This window comes from Podarcis gaigeae (genome assembly GCF_964106915.1).
Source record: "Podarcis gaigeae genome assembly, chromosome: 5".
Classification (NCBI taxonomy): Eukaryota; Metazoa; Chordata; class Lepidosauria; order Squamata; family Lacertidae; genus Podarcis; species Podarcis gaigeae.
This window is the reverse complement of record NC_139681.1, coordinates 24,585,797-24,604,454: the sequence shown is the minus strand read 5'-3', so window position 1 is coordinate 24,604,454 and position 18,658 is coordinate 24,585,797. Positions and strand designations below refer to the sequence as shown.

General features: G+C 43.5%; 1 protein-coding gene and 1 long non-coding RNA gene across 9 annotated transcripts; one reads left to right on the top strand and one right to left on the bottom strand.

Moving 5' to 3' along the window:
• The first annotated feature begins 2,038 nt into the window (after window positions 1–2,038).
• Window positions 2,039–18,068, top strand: NCOA4 (nuclear receptor coactivator 4). Of its 8 annotated transcripts, none has more exons than XM_083740427.1 (10): window positions 2,039–2,290; window positions 11,926–12,077; window positions 12,480–12,620; window positions 12,798–12,886; window positions 13,329–13,437; window positions 13,663–13,740; window positions 14,588–14,734; window positions 14,901–15,884; window positions 16,089–16,178; window positions 16,944–18,068. In XM_083740427.1, exons 2-10 carry the CDS (start codon window positions 11,928–11,930, stop codon window positions 16,947–16,949), a joined length of 1,794 nt encoding a protein of 597 aa, XP_083596553.1. In that variant the 5' UTR covers window positions 2,039–2,290; window positions 11,926–11,927; the 3' UTR covers window positions 16,950–18,068. The 8 variants fall into 8 exon arrangements, with proteins under 8 accessions (XP_083596553.1, XP_083596556.1, XP_083596554.1 ...); XM_083740430.1 differs by having other exon boundaries at window positions 2,146–2,290; window positions 14,591–14,734; XM_083740428.1 differs by having other exon boundaries at window positions 2,199–2,302.
• On the bottom strand, window positions 2,747–10,114 carry LOC310845470. Its single transcript, XR_014564779.1, has 2 exons — window positions 6,413–10,114; window positions 2,747–6,350 (listed from the first exon to the last, which is right to left on the bottom strand). It is a non-coding gene; the product is annotated as an uncharacterized lncRNA (long non-coding RNA).
• Window positions 18,069–18,658: the final 590 nt, after the last annotated feature.

The window sequence follows — 18,658 nt, the reverse complement described above, 5'->3', positions numbered from 1 at the left end:
GATAAATAGGTACCGCTCTGGTGGGAAGGTAAACAGTGTTTCCGTGTGCTGCTCTGGTTCGCCAGAAGCGGCTTAGTCATGCTGGCCACATGACCCAGAAGCTGTACGCCGGCTCCCTTGGCCAATAAAGCGAGATGAGCGCCGCAACCCCAGAGTCGGCCACGACTGGACCTAATGGTCAGGGGTCCCTTTACCTTAAGATGGAAATTGGCTATTTAAGGAGCATTCATTTTTATTTGTGTATGTGTGTGTGAAATTAGGTGATGTTGCGCCAAACAAGTCTTATCACATACTTTCCAGTCCATTTCTCCATCCAGTCTTTTGAGGAAGCGTGTTTCTTGTGTTAGAGCTCCCCATCAACTATAATCGTGTAACCTGAATTTGCCAGAGGCGGACTGGAGGCGCCTGTTGATTTCTGCGCTTAATAGAGGGAGGAAAGCCTCTTTCTCAGCAGCCACCATGGAAACACAGAACGGAGGCAGAACAATATCCTCCTCAAACAGGAGGCTTTAAAAAAAATATGTCAATGAAAGGCAGGAAGCTTGTGTTTGCATACGGGCTCCAGAAATGGGGTTTCCCCTCTTCCTTGACCGGCAGGAAAAATGCAGGCAAGTAGGCCTTATTGCAAGCTAGTAAAAAATACCTTCAGGGTATATATAGAGAGAAAAAGAAAAAAAGAAAGTGAGGTTAGAGGGAGACAAAAAAACACTCAACACAAAACCCTGCGTCTGAAATAAGGACAGCAACCATTCACAAAGCAGCATTGACATGCCACTCAAGGCACGATGAACAGCAACAACGGGGGGAAAAGATAAGACGTAACATTTTACAAGGACAGGAACACCATGGATAGAATAATTGCCACACAGGAAGAGCAAGGATATAGTTTGACTGCCTCACTTGTATTCTATAAATCATTTAATGTGTCAACACAAATAGAAGTTATTAATATTGCAGTTGTTGTATAAGGAATTATTATTTTGACTGGAATGCAATTGAAATTAGTAAGAGTTTGGAACGCAGAAATAAAGAAAATAATCAAACCATCAATTCTAGCATGCGGGAGGCCACCTAAATTATATACAGAATTCGGGATTTGAGTAGTTAGTGTTAGTGAGTGTTAGTAATTGTATTGTAGTAATTGTGTTAGTAATTTAGTAATTGATGAGAACTGGACCATAAAGAAGGCTGATCGCCGAAGAATTGATGCTTTTGAATTATGGTGCTGGAGGAGACTCTTGAGAGTCCCATGGACTGCAAGAAGATCAAACCGATCCATTCTTAAGGAAATCAGCCCTGAGTGCTCACTGGAAGGACAGATCCTGAAGCTGAGGCTCCAATACTTTGGCCACCTCATGAGAAGGCTCCCTGGAAAAGACCCTGATGTTGGGAAAGATGGAGGGCACAAGGAGAAGGGGACGACAGAGGACGAGATGGTTGGATAGTGTTCTTGCAGCTACCAGCATGAGTTTGACCAAACTGCAGGAGGCAGTGGAGGACAGAAGTGCCTGGCGTGCTCTGGTCCATGGGGTCACGAAGAGTCAGACACGACTAAACGACTAAACAACAACAACAAGAATTGTATTCTAATTTGGTACTGTTATAATGAGGCTATTATTGGATAGAAATTGAAAATTAATGAAAATTATTATAAAAAAGCGGCGTTGACACATATATCATGGCAATGGTGAGTAAATGCAAGCTTGTTTTTCCAACACTGTCCAACTGTCATTTAATTCAGTCTACAAGCTCTTAGGAAATGCTTGTTCGTTTGCTTTTATTTTGCTAAATTTGTATACCGCCCTTCATCCAAAGGCCACAGGGGGGTTTACAACGCAAAACACATCATATAATAACAAATAATAATGAGCCCTACACGACACATTTTTTGTAAAAAAGCTTAGTAAGCCCGAGGCCGAGGCCAAGGGGAAAGTCTTGAACCAAGCAACCTCCCCGGCTATTTCTTTGAGCTACGAGCTATTTTCCAGCCTGCTTTACGTAAAGAGGAGGTGGAAGCGACGTCGCCCACAATTGAGTCCGGTCAGCGGCTTCTGGAGGCGCGAGTGCGCATGCCTCCCTTCTCCTGGGCGCTTCCTTTGGTGCCGCTAATCAACGGGAGGGGGCGGCCGAATACCGTCACCCGAAGGCGCCGGGCCTCCGCGGAAATCTCGCGATATCTTGCCCCCGCTCCACCCCGCGAACCCTCTTTTCCGGCCTGAGCTCCTTGAGTGGAAAGTCGCCTCGTCGGGGATTTTCGCCTTTGCGCCGGCCGCTGCCTGCAGGTTGCCCGGTGAGTCAGAAGGTGGGAGCCGCGGGTTGGGAGGAAGGGCCTCGGTCGCTGTCCGGCATGAGGGAGGTGAGGCTGAGAGGCTCGCCTTGACCTATATTGCCCTCCGTTTTCCGTCCCAGGAGCCGGTTATGTAACTGCACGTGGGAAGAGTCCAACGCGTGTAAGTCTTTCTTGGCGTTCACCGTGAAATGTAACGCATAGGCCCTGCGTTGCTTCCTTATGCTGAAAGTGTCTGGTATTTCTGCGGTTAGGGATTGAACATAAGCCCCTCCCCCTGCCAAATTAAAAAAAAAATGTTTTGGGTGTTGTTGGGGGCCTAAGAAAACCGGTGGCGAGGTGGCTCACATTCTCACCTGTGTATTAGTGCCATTTATCGATCGCATTCATAGCCCAAGCAGCTCAAAATGCATGGAGCTGTCCCCCATTCTGCTCATTTAACCCCCACAACAATCAGTGTTTTTGGGGTACTCAATGGTACGCAGTACCAGCAGCTCCCCCAACAGTTCATCTTAAAAGTGTGGCACTTACTGTAACAACTTCATGGTCAGTACCAGTACCATATTTTTCCTTTAAAAAAGCAGTGACAACAACCTTGTGAGGTAGGCTAGGCAGAGAGGCAGCAAGTGGCCAAAGATCACCCAGTGAGTTTCAGGACCCAAGTGGGGGATTTGAACCTGGGTCTCCTGGGTGCTCTTTCCTGCGAGAGGTTCTGGATTCATATATTGGCTACACAGTATTGATGCTCTTAAAACAATGCTGGGCGGACGTATGTCTTACAGGATTTCCTTCGTTGTCATTGTTTTAGCTTGATCCAGCAGCTGGAACATTGTGTGGGACAGGATGGGAAATTATATTTTTAGAATTAAGGTGACAAGCCTGTTGCTTTTCAGTAGCAGAACTGGGTTCATAGCAATCTCCACCTGGTTTTCTTCATTTTAGCCATCTAATTGAGGATGAGGTGGGAGCTTTGCTGCCGCTATTGTTAAATAATCTGAGAGTCAAACTCTTGCAAGTCTACCATAAATTGCCCAGATCTCAATTTACCTTCAACCCACCTCGGTACATGATTTTGAATATACAGCTATCCTTATCCCTCAGTCTAGCCTCATTACATCAGCAAAATTGGAATTATGATGCCCTGTACCACATAGGAAGGGTGGAATCATGATCTCTGCCTTTTATATATAAATCCAAACATTGGACATGATCAAGCCAGAGTTAAGTGTTTCTCTGGTTGGTTATTTATATTAGGAATTAAGAGGCAGTGGTGGCAAGCTGTAGCTGATGTGGATAGGGGAAAGTTGCTACACAGTGCAATTATTGTCCAGTACGGTTGTTATGGAGTGGGTGGGGTTGCCTCTCAAATAGGCCAGAACTTCCCTGGCAGGTGCAGCCACACCTTGCAATTCCTTGTGTGGTATGATTGCAGCACCAGTCTCTCTGGTGCATTACTGAAAGCTTTGAGGTTACAGTGGCTGGTGCAATTCTTGTCTTCAAAATAATTTGGTTGCAGATGTGAGTGCCATGGTAGATACAGCAGGGCTGTATACCCCGCCAGATGGGTGGAGTATAAATAATAACAATAATATAATATGCTTATCACTACAGTTGGGCACAGGGAGAACGTTCAGCCCCTGCTAAGAAGCAAGAATGTAGAACTGCATGACAGCAAGAGCTATTTAAATGTTTGAGATTAAGTGTCTGCATGCTGAAAGCTAGAGGGAAATGGAGTTGTGGGATATAAGATTATCTTGGGCTTTGAAAAGGGAGATAAATTTATTTAAGTGAAACGGCATTTACATTCATCTCTGCTTAATACTCTCTCACCCTGGTATCAAGGTAAAGGAAATTTTGGAAAGGAACTTATGAAATCCCAGCTCTGCCTTAGTGATGACATAGTGGCCTGTGTGCATCTCAGGAAGCTTCACTTGCACAGCAGTTAGGAGTAATTATTTTCAGCAGCAGCCCTCCCTATTGCCTACTATTCTCCTAAAAGCTAGAATTGGGACTAGTCTTTGTCATAATGCTGGAAGTGATGTGTGTAGAAACTTGGGAAGTGCATGCATTTAAGAGTCTCTGAATCTTGGTCTTAGTATAAAAGCCACTTACCACACCTTCTGGAGTTTGCATCTTTAAAATACTGGTATATGCTCCAGCAGATTTAGTTTCTTGTGAAACAACAACAAAACCATACATCTATAATTCAAGAACCAATTAATCTTCAGCCTGTCTTGGTTCTTCCCACCAATGTTCTGTGTTGGGGGTAAAAGGAAGTATACTTGGTTTCAGTGATATATGTTTATTAAAAGTTGAGTCCTGTTATTGAGACATGGGCAAGTGGCTTTTTGTTGAAGCTTCTGGGTTTTTAGAGGAAATTTCTGAGGCTTTATGTTGCAGCTTTTATTTACATGTGTTTTATGTTTTTCTCTCGTATTGGATTAAGAGGAAAGGTTGTCAAAATAGAACAAAGTTGTTTTTTCCCTTTGGTCTCTTTTTAATAGAAACACATACATAATGGAAAACTGGCAAGTCATAAAGTAGGTGATTTGATGATTCTGTAAGAATATAATCTTGTGTTTACGAGCATGCGAAGAATGTGACCACAAAACCTTTCAGGCACCACATGTTTTGAAGGTGGGATTGGATTTGCAGTCCCTTCAAAATGATTTGTTGGAAAACCACAAAGAGCATTATTCTTCTATTAAAATAACCTAGAGGAGCACTGGGTAACATGAAGTGGTTGTGTTTATTTTACTTCACATTGTATTTCAAATGTCCCCCCCCCCCCAATTGCTGCACACACAGTAAGGATATAACCCAATGCATGTACTGTTTGTGATGGGGACACTCCAGTTCCTAGTTACAACCTTAGAAAATACTATCAGTGTTAGGGCAGACAGTTGTCAAGAATGTCAGTGTTAATTTCCTTTTGCTTTGATAGGCTTTGTCTGGCGTGTGCAAGTTGTATGGAGCAGGGAATGTCTTAAGCTTGTAAACAGCCTCTTGGCTATAAGGTTCACTGGGCAGTTCCCCCCTTTCCTTGTAGGCCCCAAGTGACTGACATAAATACTATGTGGGTGTGTGGATAAGTTGGCTTGGTCTTTCCTTTCCCCTCCTTCCTCCAACCCCTCATGAACACCGTGAGTCTTTGCATGAGGATCCTCCAGACTGCGTGAGGGGCAGTCCAAGCTCACAAAGTTGGATTCCACCCATAGTTTTTATTTGTCTTGTGCTCTTTGTTTTTAAGAAGCTGGGCAGGAAAAAGTTATATGGGAAGAAGTGTTTGGTTTTAGTTTCAAGCGAACAGAGCATTAATTAGGTTTAGTAAAATGATGTTGCTACTGGAATATCTGACACAGAGATACTTAATGGTGCATGTAAAGCAGTTGTATCCATACAGTATTCCTTGTGGTTGTATGCAGCTACTTGGTTAACTATTTATGCTCATGTAGATGGGAAGGGGAGGACTTAGCTATGCTGGAAATTTAGGTTCTCTAACATAACACAGTGCCAGAATATAGGAGGCGGGAGGCCTATGGTATTGCTAATAAGTGCTTCTTTCCACAACCTACTTTAAAAATGATATATTCTATGAAACAGGAACACAATGTTGCAAGAGTTGCAGTTCCTCTTGTAATGAACCTAAAATATCTTCTAGTTCCATTATAGAGGGTTGTTTGAACTAACTTGTACCTATACGTCTGCTTTCAGTCTTTGGCACAGTGAGTTGTGTGTTTCAAGGAAAAGCCATGTTGCTTTTCGGAACATCCTGACCCATTTTGTCTGCATATGTAACACAGCTTCTTCTTCTTGTGTTTTGGTCCTACAATCATTAACGGTCCTTGAGCTTCTGTGGAAGTCTCGTGACTTATAGGATCTATAGTTTGTTGACTATAGTTGACTGTGGAGTTAAGATACATTTCAGAAGGCAAGGTATCTTAGAGCTCATATGTGGGAGGTGTTTTGGAATAAAAAGGGTTGCCATATTTCAAAGGGTGAAAATTTGGACACAAAAGTTGAGCTATTTTTAAGGAGACTTCTGGCAGATATGACACTCAAGCTATTTTAACCCAGACACCGTTTCCAACTGCCGTATTCTGGCTATGTCTGGGAATTCCGGACGAATGGCAACCCTAGAATAGGAGAAACTTGGGAGAGGTGGCTGGGGTAGGATATCTGCTTCCTTGTCGTGATGAGTGGGTAATCTGGAACATTCCTATTATTAAAGTCTGCATGCTGTTTGTGATATGTGTGAACATGCTGCCATTATTATTATTATTATTATTATTATTATTATTATTATACCACCCTATACCCACAGGTCTCAAGGCGGTTCACAGGATGAAATCAGAATATAAAACCACAAAATACAGAATCAAAATAAAAACAACTGAAGTCAACCTTAACCCTATCTGAAGTCAAATATCACAAGAACTCTGATATCTCCTCACATACCAGTGAGATCATAGCATGGTAGAGTTGGGACCTTGAGGGTAATCCAGCCCCTTGCAGCGCACATTTTGTTTTCCAAGTAGTACCAAACAAGCAATAATTCCATTATACACATGTCTGTGCTTGAATTATGTAAGCTTTGTCAGGTAGGGCATAACAGTGGGATATATTGCAACATTTTGTGGTTTAAGCTGGCAGATGGATATTAGTATGATTCTTCAGGCAAAACAAACTAAACCTAGAATGATCTAACTGAACACCTGCATTAAGCAGGCAAGAAGGACTGTCATCTTGTAAGCAATTAAAAAAAACATTCTTGAGTAATGTAGGTCTATTTAAATGCTGATTATGAGTAATAAGGACTACATTTGACAAAACTGCTCGTAGTTTGTCCCACAAATGCTTAGCAGACAAACTTACAAAAGAATTATGTTATTTGCAGCCTTAATTGGCTTAGCATTTTAATTTGTTTCGTTTGATCATTCAAGCATTGCTGCAGTAAAATAAAGAAAGAAATAGGAAGGGGTATAAACCACTTATATGCCCAGGGTTGGCTGCAAAAGTACAAATGGTGAAAGTTGAGCTAATAGTTTATATTTGATTTTTGGATGTATGCTACACTTGTTGATTTGAGAGAAGGCTGGTGTGTTGTTGTGTCTGGAGTGCTCAGCAATAACGTTCACCTGATGGCCTCAGAAAATTTGTGCACTCACAGCCTAACTTTGTAGGCTGGTTGAGATGATAGAATTGGGTGGCTGGGGTAGAACTACGTATATTGCCTTCAGCTCTTGGAGGAAAAGAGGGGTGAATAAGTGTAAAAAGAATTTATTATATACTAAAAATGTACTAGAGATGCAGGTGGCGCTGTGGGTTAAACCACAGAGTCTAGGGCTTGCCGATCAGAAGGTCAGTGGTTCAAATCTCTGTGACAGGGGGAGCTCCCGTTGCTTGGTCCCACCTCCTGCCCACCTAGCAGTTTGAAAGCACATCAAAGTGCAAGTAGATAAATAGGTACCACTCCGGTGGGAAGGTAAATGGCGTTTCCGTGCGCTGCTCTGGTTTGCCAGAAGCAGCTTAGTCATGCTGGCCACATGACCCGGAAGCTGTACGCCGGCTCCCTCGGCCAATAAAGCGAGATGAGGGCCGCAACCCCAGAGTCAGCCACGACTGGACCTAATGGTCAGCGGTCCCCTTTACCCCTTACTAAAAATGAACTTCTTCCAAACACGGAGTCTTCCATAGTCAAAACAGCACTGCTTAGACAGGGAGCATGTTTTGGGGGGAGCACCATGCTTTGCAGAAGCAACAGAGAATCTTTTGAGAGTGTGCTTCCTTAGGGTTGACTCTTAATAGCTACGTGAGGGCAATGTATGCTCTGCGCACATGGATTGCTGGCTGGCTGTTGGTGGGGGATGGAGTGCCCTGGAAAATGGTCTGGCAAGCTGGCTGGAAGGCTGAACAGGAGCACGCCACCATGTGCGATTTTGTACCACTGGTCCTTGGATGGTAATTGTAATAGCCACACTTATTAGGCTGGTTTGGACACCTAATCCTATGCATGTTCTCTTGCAACATTTAAAGATGCCTCATACCGGGCTGGACCATAGATCCATCTAGCTCAGTAGAAGGAAACCTGTGCTTGGAAACCTAGACACTTGGACTTCAGCTTCCATCAGCCCCTGCCAAGCTGGCTAATGGTTGGGGGGGGGGTGCAAGTTACAGTCCCAACAGCAACTGATGCAGCTCAACACCCCACCTCCACCCCCTTAGCCAGTACCGGCTCTTCTGAAAGTGGATCCCTGCAGAAATATTTCTCAATCCTGCTTCCTGAAATCCTTTCAATCAGGGCTTGAACGTGGCACTTTCTACATGCGTGCAAAGCATGTGTTTTGCCCTTGAGGAAGGAAGGAAGCTCTGCATGCCTTTCAAATATGCATATAGGATCAGGCCAGTGGTTGCATTTTGGAGGGGCTGTAGTGGAAGCACTTGGTATAGCAAAGGCTTGAAGAAACAGGCCCCTTTTAATGCACACCTTTTGGTAGTCTCAAGATTGAAACCTAATTAAGAATGCCACATTTCTGTGTCTCTCTCTTTAGTGGATAACTTTCCAGTATGTTGAAGGCATGTGTGTGCAGTAAGTAGTCTTTAGCTATTGTTGTAAAAAAAAAAAAAATCTGCTCTTTTTCCCTTATGGGGTATCCAAGAGCCTGTATAATTTTTATAACACTATGTTAAGACTTTTCTTTCCTGATATGCCGTTTCTAAAGTTCTAACACTGAAACCAGTATCCTTCTAAGCTTCCAAAAGATGGCATCTGCTATCTTTGAATTTTTTTACCTTTGCATTAAACATCATCATAGGTAATCCTGTTTATAGCACATGTATGCAAGCACTACTTCACATTTCGGACATTCATAGCTGTAAGGCCATATCTTCCTTTGGCTAGCAATATAGTTTGGGTAAAACCTCAGTGCCTAGGGTTTGCCGATCGCATGGTCGGCGGTTCGAATCCCCGTGGCGGGGTGAGCTCCCGTCTTCCGGTCCCAGCTCCTGCCCACCTAGCAGTTCGAAAGCACCCTAAGTGCAAGTAGATAAATAGGTATGGCTTTATAGCGGGAAGGTAAACGGCGTTTCCGTGTGCTGCGCTGGTGCCGGCTCGCCAGAGCAGCTTCGTCACGCTGGCCACGTGACCCGGAAGTGTCTCCAGACAGCGCTGGCCCCCGGCCTCTTAAGTGAGATGGGCACACATCCCTAGAGTCGGACACGACTGGCCCGTACTGGCAGGGGTACCTTTACCTTACCTTTATAGTTTGAAGACACACTTTTGTGCATGAATGTTTAATAATTTGAAAAGGGACACCTTTTCAAATCTCTGAATCTCTACTGGAGAAACAATGTGGCTATATTTGACATGCTTGCGGGAAATGCTTTTCGCATCATTTTCAAACAGTGGCCATTGTGGCCCAACTCTCCTGCCGGATCTCCTCCGGCTCAGGAGAGCTGGCTATCTCTGCACACTTTGCTGGATCCCATATTTCAAACACTGTGCAGAAGCAATGTACAGTATAAATAAAAGGAAACATGCATAATAACCTCTAAACCAAGCCTTAGGGTTGGAATATGGCAATAGCTCTGGCTGCACCCAAACCATCTTAGAGATGGTCCTGTGAACCACCCTGAGACCTGCGGGTATAGGGCGCTATACAGATTTTATTATTATTAATAATAGTCGTAAATCTATAAAGGCATGCATGCGCCTAGTGGCAGATCCTCTTTTAGGAGGCTGATTTCCCCCTCGTTGGAACAAGCCTACGTGCCTCTCGGTTCCATTTGCATTTGCATTTGGCCTTTCGCCCCCGATCTGCAGGACGGATCGGGCTCCCTCCCCGCGAGAGTTGCTGGGCAGTTTTCAAGCCTCCTCCCTCCCTCCCTCCGCGAAGACGTGCAAGGCTCCGTCCCAGCTGTGGCGGCTCTGGCCACGTGGGCGAGGAGGGCGGGAGCGGGGGAGGAGCCGGGGGGCGGGCCCGGAATGTGCTCTGGGAAGCAGGCGCTTTTAAAGCAGCCTTGCGCTGGGCGGATAGCGTTATCTCGTGTTGCAGGCGCCGGCCCCTGGCTCGGGAGGAAGCGGCCCTCGTCCTCCCTAGAAACGTGAGAGACCGGTGCATAAGGTATGCAGGATTGCAGGGCGGGAGGGAAGCGAAGGCAGCCAAAATGGTCGCAAAGGATGCACAATTGGGATCAAGCCCCCTTCCGGGAGAAATGTGTACAGGTCCGGCCGCCTCCGATGCCAGGAAACAGAGAAGCCTCTGAAAACTGCACACACGAGCAAACCCCCTGGATCTTAGCGGGGAGATAAGCGTAGCACCGGGCTGCCGAGGTTGCCTGGTTTCATTTCGCGTGCTGGTTAATATTAACAGAAGCTGCTGCTCGTTTCCACATTCCTCAGGAGTGCAGGGGCCAGAAGTCTTGATTTCTTTACAGGCTACGTCTGCTTCGCTGATCTGCTACTTGGAGCAAGGTTCATGCTCGTTAAGCTCTGAGTATGCTCACTGAGTAAAACTTGGCCGAGTGGCACCTATTATTCTTAAAGCTGGTGTCTGAATTCTTTGCTGGATTTACATTCGAAATAATGCCAGTAGCATAGACTGGCTGTGAGCATGCTCAGGATTTTTGTTGGGGAGGGGGAGTTGTTGAGCTTTTACGGGGAGATCACTGGTAAAAATTCCTCCAAAAAGAAGATATCAGGGGGCAGGCCCCTGCCTCCCCTTGGCTATGCCCATGTCTTTGAGGCATCTTAAACTGAACTAAATTTTAGTTCTGTGTGCTGGGAACCACATCTGTGTCATCTTGAGTTCAATGATGGAAGAAAAGAGGGGTGAAAATGTAATAAAATAAAGTAATGGGGCTGAAAACTTTTTTAAAAAAGGTGAGTGCAATATGCATGTTCCCTCAAAAGCATGGCCTATTGCAGACAATAGAATTTCTTCTAAGTAAGTGTAGGACTGCTGCTTTAATCACCCAAATGGAACAACAACAAAAAAATGCTTCAAGGGGCAAGGAATATGGCCTTGTGGAATTGAACAGGGGGCTAGTATTGAAAAACTGGTCCCTGCTGGGTTCTGGCAAGTGCAGGTGATTTGCTTTAATAGGGGAAAACATTTTTTGAAACATTCTTTCCAATTACAATCTGAAGTCCTGTAAAACATATTTGAGTTTGTTGGTTGTGTAACTTGACTCTAGGAATGTGCTAGTATCGTGGGTGTCTGAAAGAATATTTTAGAGTTTTTGGGAAGCCTATGTACAACTTGAATTTATAATCTGTGGTCATGAGCATTAGTTAAACTTCTTGTGAACAAGGCAGGAGTGTGCAAAGATGATAGAAGCCATCTCTGAAACCAGCTGGATAATGCGGCTGCTGCTTCCACCTAACAAATACTGGAAGTGTTGATCTGTTGAAAATGTAGAGGTAGAACCATAGTCAGGGACTGGGAAAGAAAAGACTAACAGCACAATTAAGACAGGCTTGGGTTGCAAGAATCCTTGGGCACAAATATGCTGGCTGGGTGGCAAAATTATCTAGAATAGTGAAAACAATATTGTGTAGTCTGTTGCCCATTTCATCCTCCTTTGTTTGTTTGAGTGGGGCATATTGGCACATTATTTTTTTGTGTTTCTCTTTTTAGAAATGTCAAGGATGAGTCTACCCCAAGAGACAAGTGCAAGCTCCAGCAGCAAGGAACCCCTTGTCAAGTGTCTTCAGGCTAAGAAGGACTTGGAGACAGCAATTGCTGGAGTAGTCAAGGCTGAACAGCAAGTTAAAGACAACTGGAGAGAGGTATTTGCAGGACAGGAAGGGGAAGAAATAAATGAAAAATCCCATAGCTGATTCTGGAGGTTATCATCTTGATTCTGCTCCATGTATACTAAAGCATCACATATTTAGCAGCACCTCCTGCTTTACTATACCTGAATACTTCATCATTCCTCATTGATGCCAGGGAGGAATACTATAAATGCATCTTGTGGCAGTGTTGGGAGCCTTGGAGGAGGGTCACTTGTGTGCTAGCTATCTCTTGAAACTTTCCACGTTGAAGTGGGGGCCCACCGCTGCATGAAGTACAAACAACTTGGCATAACAATGATATTAAATGGGCTTTGGTTGATTCTACTTCAGACACTTGTGGCTTAGAACTAGTCATAAGAACAGTGACCGAATCCAGCATTTTTTATCTTGCAGGTGAAAGCTCAAATTCACAGCTGCATCAGCCGCCACCTGGAATGCTTGCGCAGCCGTGAAGTTTGGTTGCTTGAGCAGGTGGATCTCATTCAGCAGTTGAAAGAGGAAGCCTTGCAACAGCAGGCCCAGCAACTCTGTTGGGTAAGGTCTAACCGTACACTTAGTTCAATTTATGCTTGAAACTCTTGGTTCAGAACTACAGTAATTTAGCCTTGAGTGTGTGCTAATTGTGATTGGCATAAGAACACATTGAGCCTTTCTGAAGTTGGCTCTTGATGTTCATAGTGAAGTCACGTATAGTCCTTTTGTCTCTTACAGTTGTTAGGACAATTCAATTGCCTCATCCATCAGCTGGAGCAGCCTCACAGTAACGACCTTGCCAATCAAATTTCATCGTGTTTGGAGAGGTAAGCAAATCTATTGAATTCATCTTACTGCCAGGCTTAGAATTACTAAAATTACAAGGTGTGTTTCACACCATTATCAGCGGTATGAGATTGCATACAGTTTATCTTCCTGCAAAATAGAATCTCCAATTTCCTAATGTGTCTTGAAAATATTGAACTACAGATTTAAAAATTGTGACCTTGGAAAGTGACTGACCTATGTGTGTCTTGGTTTTGATTTGTTGATCAAATTCATAAGAACTTGAGAGGCCTAATATCCTTGGCACAGTTCAAAATAGGTCACGAAGGCCTTGTTTTCAGCAGGATCTGCTCAACTTTTTTTATCTAATGAACAGTGGCTTCATTTTGGGGCTATGGAAAATAATGTTCATGATCATTTGCTTTTTCAGTTTGAGTGCTTGATGCATATTTTTTCTTTCCCCCCCCCCCACCCCTTTGACAGACTAGGCAATTTAACTCTCCAACCAGAAGAAAATTCCATTCTGAGCTTTGAGGCGAATATGCCATTCCTTCGTGAGGCCATCACATCTTTTGGCTCAATCACAACAATGGTGAGTAGAGGATTTCCTCAAGTGTGTGGGATCTGTTCTGTGTATCTGCTACTTGGAAGCCTATGATCAGTTGCTACAATCCTGAAGGGCTGCATAAGTTCATGGTTTTCAACATGTTATTGGCTTGAAAAATTCCAGAGTTTTAAAATGACAATCTCAGTAAGAAGTAAGTTACAACCAGTAAATTTTTCATAATTCTGACTTTCTCTGTGTATTTAAAAATAGCAAACCTCTGATGATGAAGAAGACTACACCCCATGGATTTCTGGGAAGAACTGCCCTGTGCCAGCCAAACTTGAGCAGGTAGTTAAAAGTTGTTTCCTGCATGATAGCAGCAGAACAGAAGTTTCTACCAACATTTCATTGTGGGTTCTGTGACTTGAGAGACTTAACAGAAGGCTTGATTAGAGGTATAGGACCAAGTGTGCTTGCTGTGACCTTACAATCCAGGAACAGGGAACGTCTTCCAGAACATGCCCAACTGCCCCACATCTGACATCAGAAGTGGAGCAGGTAAAGGAAGTGGCTGCAAAGAAAGAGTTCAAATTGCCATTTAGCAAGTGGGACTTGCATTCAGTGCCTTTCCAACTTTGTGCCAAATGGAAGCCTTGCTGGGAATGGCTACAACTCCAGAGTTCCTGATTTCTGCCAAAAGCAGGGCTTGTGCAGGCACTGTTTGAATCCATACTACCTGAAAAGTGGTTTGAACTTATGGTGATGGTGGGTGGCTGTGCCCACGTCAAAATTGCTAGCAGGAGGTGGGGAAGTTCAGGATCTGGACAGCAGGCCCACCCCTATTCTGACTTTTCAGGGCGATTGCCTTTTGCATGCCCCATAAGCAAGCATGCCTTTCATCTGTAGAGAGTTGCTACAATATTTAGAACTCTTATGTATTTCCTGTGAATAGCTATCATGCCATGACCCACCAATTAGGGCACTTGATAATAGGTCTAAACTGAGCATGCTGTGCAAATTCACAACAAATCCGATTCCAAAAGTGTTTCCTGCTCAAATGTTGAAAGAATCCCTTCATAAATCTGTCAGGCTCCAATGACGGTTTGGTTGTTCCTTGGGGCGGTGGTAGTTTTTTCCAGGTGATCTCTAAACCAGAACTGAATGTGTAACAATAAGTTTGCTGTTGTGATGTTAGCAGAAGCCTTCTTCTGGAACTGTGGGGTGCCCACTCTCTGACTGGCTTCTTGGAAGTAAACCTGACAGTGCCTGCTGTGGTCCACATGTTCCTAGCAAGAACTACGAAGACTGGCTCTTGAAAACACATTCACCAGGGACCAACCAGGTAAAGTATTCTAATTGATTACAGTACTTGGGGAAAAAGTAAGTTTTAGAACTGGTGGGATGTCTCATTTTACATTTTCTGCATTACACCAAGGAGCAAATGGTATCTTCTTAACTGAACTTTTTCCTGGAAGTTTTTAACGTTTGGTATCAATTTTGTTTGTCAGGATTTAAAGTCTCCCAAAATGTGTTACTTGGAGCAAGCCTGGGGAAATCTGAGAAACTTGGAGAATTGGCTCCTGCAGAACCAACAAGAAGGATCTCCTGAGAAAATGGATTCACGCCGGCGCAAAAGTTCCACCTCCACAGTTAGTTCCTCTTTTTCCATTGAAAAGATAGATGAGTTGGAGCTCCTGGAGCAAGAAGAGATGGATCTTTCCGACTGGCTGCTTACGCCTTCTGAATCGGAAAACATGAATGCCTTGGAGAAGTGGGAATGTGTGTTTAAGCCTTTTAGGGAGGAATACAATATCAGCGATTGGCTCCCCAAAGCAGATTCCTGCAACAATTGTTGTGGCACCCAGGCCAAGGGTATAGAAATAGAAAACCTTGGCAATCTCAGGTGCCTCGGTGAGCACCTGGAAGGGAAGAAATCGTCCACCAATGATGCCTGGCTTCTGCAGCCCTCTTTCAAAGTCGAAGATGTATGCAGAGCCAATGAGCCATGTTCTAGCTTTTCAGAGTGTGTGTGCGATGGAAACTGTGAGAAGGAAGCTCTGTGCAAGTGGCTTCTTCGGAAGGAAGGCAAGGATAAAAATGGGGTGCCAGTAGGACAGACACCTAGCTCCATCACTGAGCCTGGTGAAGCTAAACCTCCCCTGAACATCTGGCTCTATCCTCAACAGCTGGGGGAGGAACCGGCCCCTTCTGCAACCGAACAGGACAGTCCCGATATTCTAAAACCACTGAAAGAATTGCTTGAAACCCCATTATCAGCCTGGCTAGCCAAGCCAGAGGCCATAGCATTGGGTGCAGAGGAGAAAGCAAGCAGGGAGAAAGCAGAAGTGAGTTGCAAGAGTTCTCTTCTGGAGCTTCTAGAACCATTCCACCTCCCTCTTAATGTAAACAGCTGGGTGTTGTCTTCAGCGAACACAGACTCTTCCAGTCAGCCTCCTGCAGAAGACAAATGGCTGCAACGCAAGAAGGCACATGTATGTATTAACACTCAACTGTCTCTGGCTCCTTTAGCATTACATTTTTTTAATAGCTCCTACAAGTTCCTTGAAAGTCTGGTGAGCAGTCTTAGCATCTTAAGATTACTTTTTAGCGCCACTTGTTGCTTGTTCAAAAATACAGGATTAGCATGGTGGTCCACACTAGGTGCAGCTTAATGAGAAATCTGCCTTTTATTCCAGGACTACGGCCTTCCTACAGTGTGTGACCTCTTTGCATGTATGAAGCTGAATGGAGAGAGAGAGAAATGGCTATATCGGAATCCTCTACAGGTAACAATTCAGCTGCCATTTCTCATTTTAGCAAGAGTCTTTAACACCTTTCCTTTGATAAGCTTGTTTGTTCACCTCCAAGGTTTCAAGCAGCCGAAGTTCCTAAAACCTTGAGGGATCAAACATTACCATCCCTGGTTCCTTGAACTATGAATCATTATTGTAACTCAGTCATTTTGCCCTGTGTTCCTTGGATCTTTAAGCAAGACTTGGACTAGTTTTGAAAGTTCTATATTTGGCCAACCTACAGTTTAGATTTTTGTGATGAAAAAAGGTGGTCGTATTCTTGAAACTGAATACTCTTGTGATGGAATGGGTAGTGATGACAATCTGCAATGCTGGGTGTCACTACTCAGTTGCTCTGTAACAGTTCGCCCACATTGACCTTCAGACGAGGGAATTTCCTTGCTCTGGAGTTTCTGTAGGTTTATCTTCTGTTAGCCACATGGCATGTTTGAAGGGAGAGGGGAAAGTTTAATGTGCATATGATGGCATTGTGTAGGCATAGACTAACTGTTGCACTGGTCTATGAACCCTTATCCAGGTCAATTGCTTCAGGAATGTACACTGCAAAGTACGTAGCCCACTAGGATCTGCTGATACAGAGTGCGTTTAACCTTCCAAGGATATCATGGGTGTAGTTGCACAATTCCAGCAATATTACTGTTTCCAGTAATTGAATCTAATACAGGTGCATTTGGAAAAAAAGATTTGTGTTTTGTGTAGCTTCTGTTCTAATGTAACAATTCTGGATTGCATTTCTAGATGTGAAAAACCTGGACTGTTTGAAGAGTTACCTTTTTGCTGATCATCACACATTTGTACTGACTGCAATCTACTGCATTTATGTGGGTGATTCATCTGCCTCTTCCAAACTTCACTTTAAAGCTGTATGTAGCTGAGTTATGGTTGTCAACTTTGGGCTGTGGATTTGACTCACGCCGCAAAGAAGCAACTGTATGCATCCTAGGGGTGAAAAGAAGATCTTTCCCTGGCTGGTCACATGGAAGTCAGTGCTTTGAAATATCTTCCTGATTATATTTGGAGTACACATGGCACAAAAGACTCTTGCTTCCTGTTCCATGACTGCTGAGTAGAGGATTTAGAAGTAAACTCTTAACTTAGACCCCAGGGAGGGAAAACTCCTTTTATTTAGCAAACCTATCCTTTATTTTAAACAACTCCTGGTTGTAAATGCATTAGACATTTTAGACCAATATATTTAAAGTGATCCTGCTCTTATGCAACAATTGTTTTAAAGCTTCATACCAAGTGGTTAAAATGTTTTATTTTCTTGAATGGATCCTATGCCAAACAAGATCAGAAGCTTCCCAGTAACTTGGTGCCAACCTTAAGTTGTGGAAATTGACCAGGATTCAAGTGGTGTCTAGGTATTCTAAAGCACATTGCTATTTAATGCAAATTTAACTTCCATGTTTCTTAACTTTATACTATTATTGATACATTTAGATTAAGTAGATTTAGGTGTTTGGGGTAAAGAAAATGTTGCTTAAGTACAACTTAATACCACTTGCCTTGTATCACAGGATATTGAGGCATTTCTGAGAAGCTCTGATCCTTGTCAAAAAATCATCTTAAAGTGCTCTTTGACTGGTGTTGAGTAGATTGATCTAAACTACTGAAAACTATATAAACTTAGGCCTTCAGTAGCAAAAGGGTTATTGTCACCTGTCTTTAACCAGTGCACTCCTTTAATTGCAGTAGTAGTTTGAGCCATTTAATGGAAATGTGGGGCTTTTGAATGTTTAACAAACCTCAGATAGTTGACCTGAAATAATGAAAATGGAGGCCAAGCCTACTGTCTTTATCAGTTCAATATTTCTTGATGCTGATTAAGTCTTTCCATTAAACCATTGCTGTGAACAAAAACCAAGTTTCGTCTTTGCCTACTTCTGTTTATTCATGGGAGATTTTGTGAAAATGTTATAAACAGGCTACATACACAGAAACAGTGGCAACTTCTTAGTTTGACATGTGCAGACTTTGTATAATTATATGGTTTGCATGTGTATACTAGAAAATACTGACAACTCAATCCGAGTTAAGTTTCTTAGAAAGCTGAATCATTTGGAAATGCAGACCACACCCAACTCTGCTAGTAAGGCACGGTTGGGCCTGCTGTCTGCTCAGCAGCAGGGTTGTGCATGTGGCAGCATAGAGCTCATGCGCCAGCACCATAATTGCCATGGGTTAAGGGGTTGGTTCAGTTAGCTGACAATACCTTAAAAGATAAACATGAAACCCAACAAAGAATTTGTTAGCTCGGTTAAACCTGAAATAGAAGAACAACACAGACTGAAGATGCTTTATATTTTTCATTCCTTATTATATTTTTACATGCACATGTTTCTATAGAGGAAAACTAGATTATGGTAGCATCGTCAAATGAACCTCACTCAGCAGATTAATTTAGGTAGAGGCCAGAAGGTGGAATCTTGTTCCCCAATACTGGACATGAC

Coding starts and splice junctions, on each gene's coding strand:
- NCOA4 (XM_083740427.1), top strand. CDS start 11,928: ATGTCAAGGATGAGTCTACCCCAAGAGACAAGTGCAAGCTCCAGCAGC. Junction 12,078..12,479: donor TTAAAGACAACTGGAGAGAG/GTATTTGCAGGA, acceptor TTTATCTTGCAG/GTGAAAGCTCAAATTCACAG. Junction 13,438..13,662: donor TTGGCTCAATCACAACAATG/GTGAGTAGAGGA, acceptor ATTTAAAAATAG/CAAACCTCTGATGATGAAGA.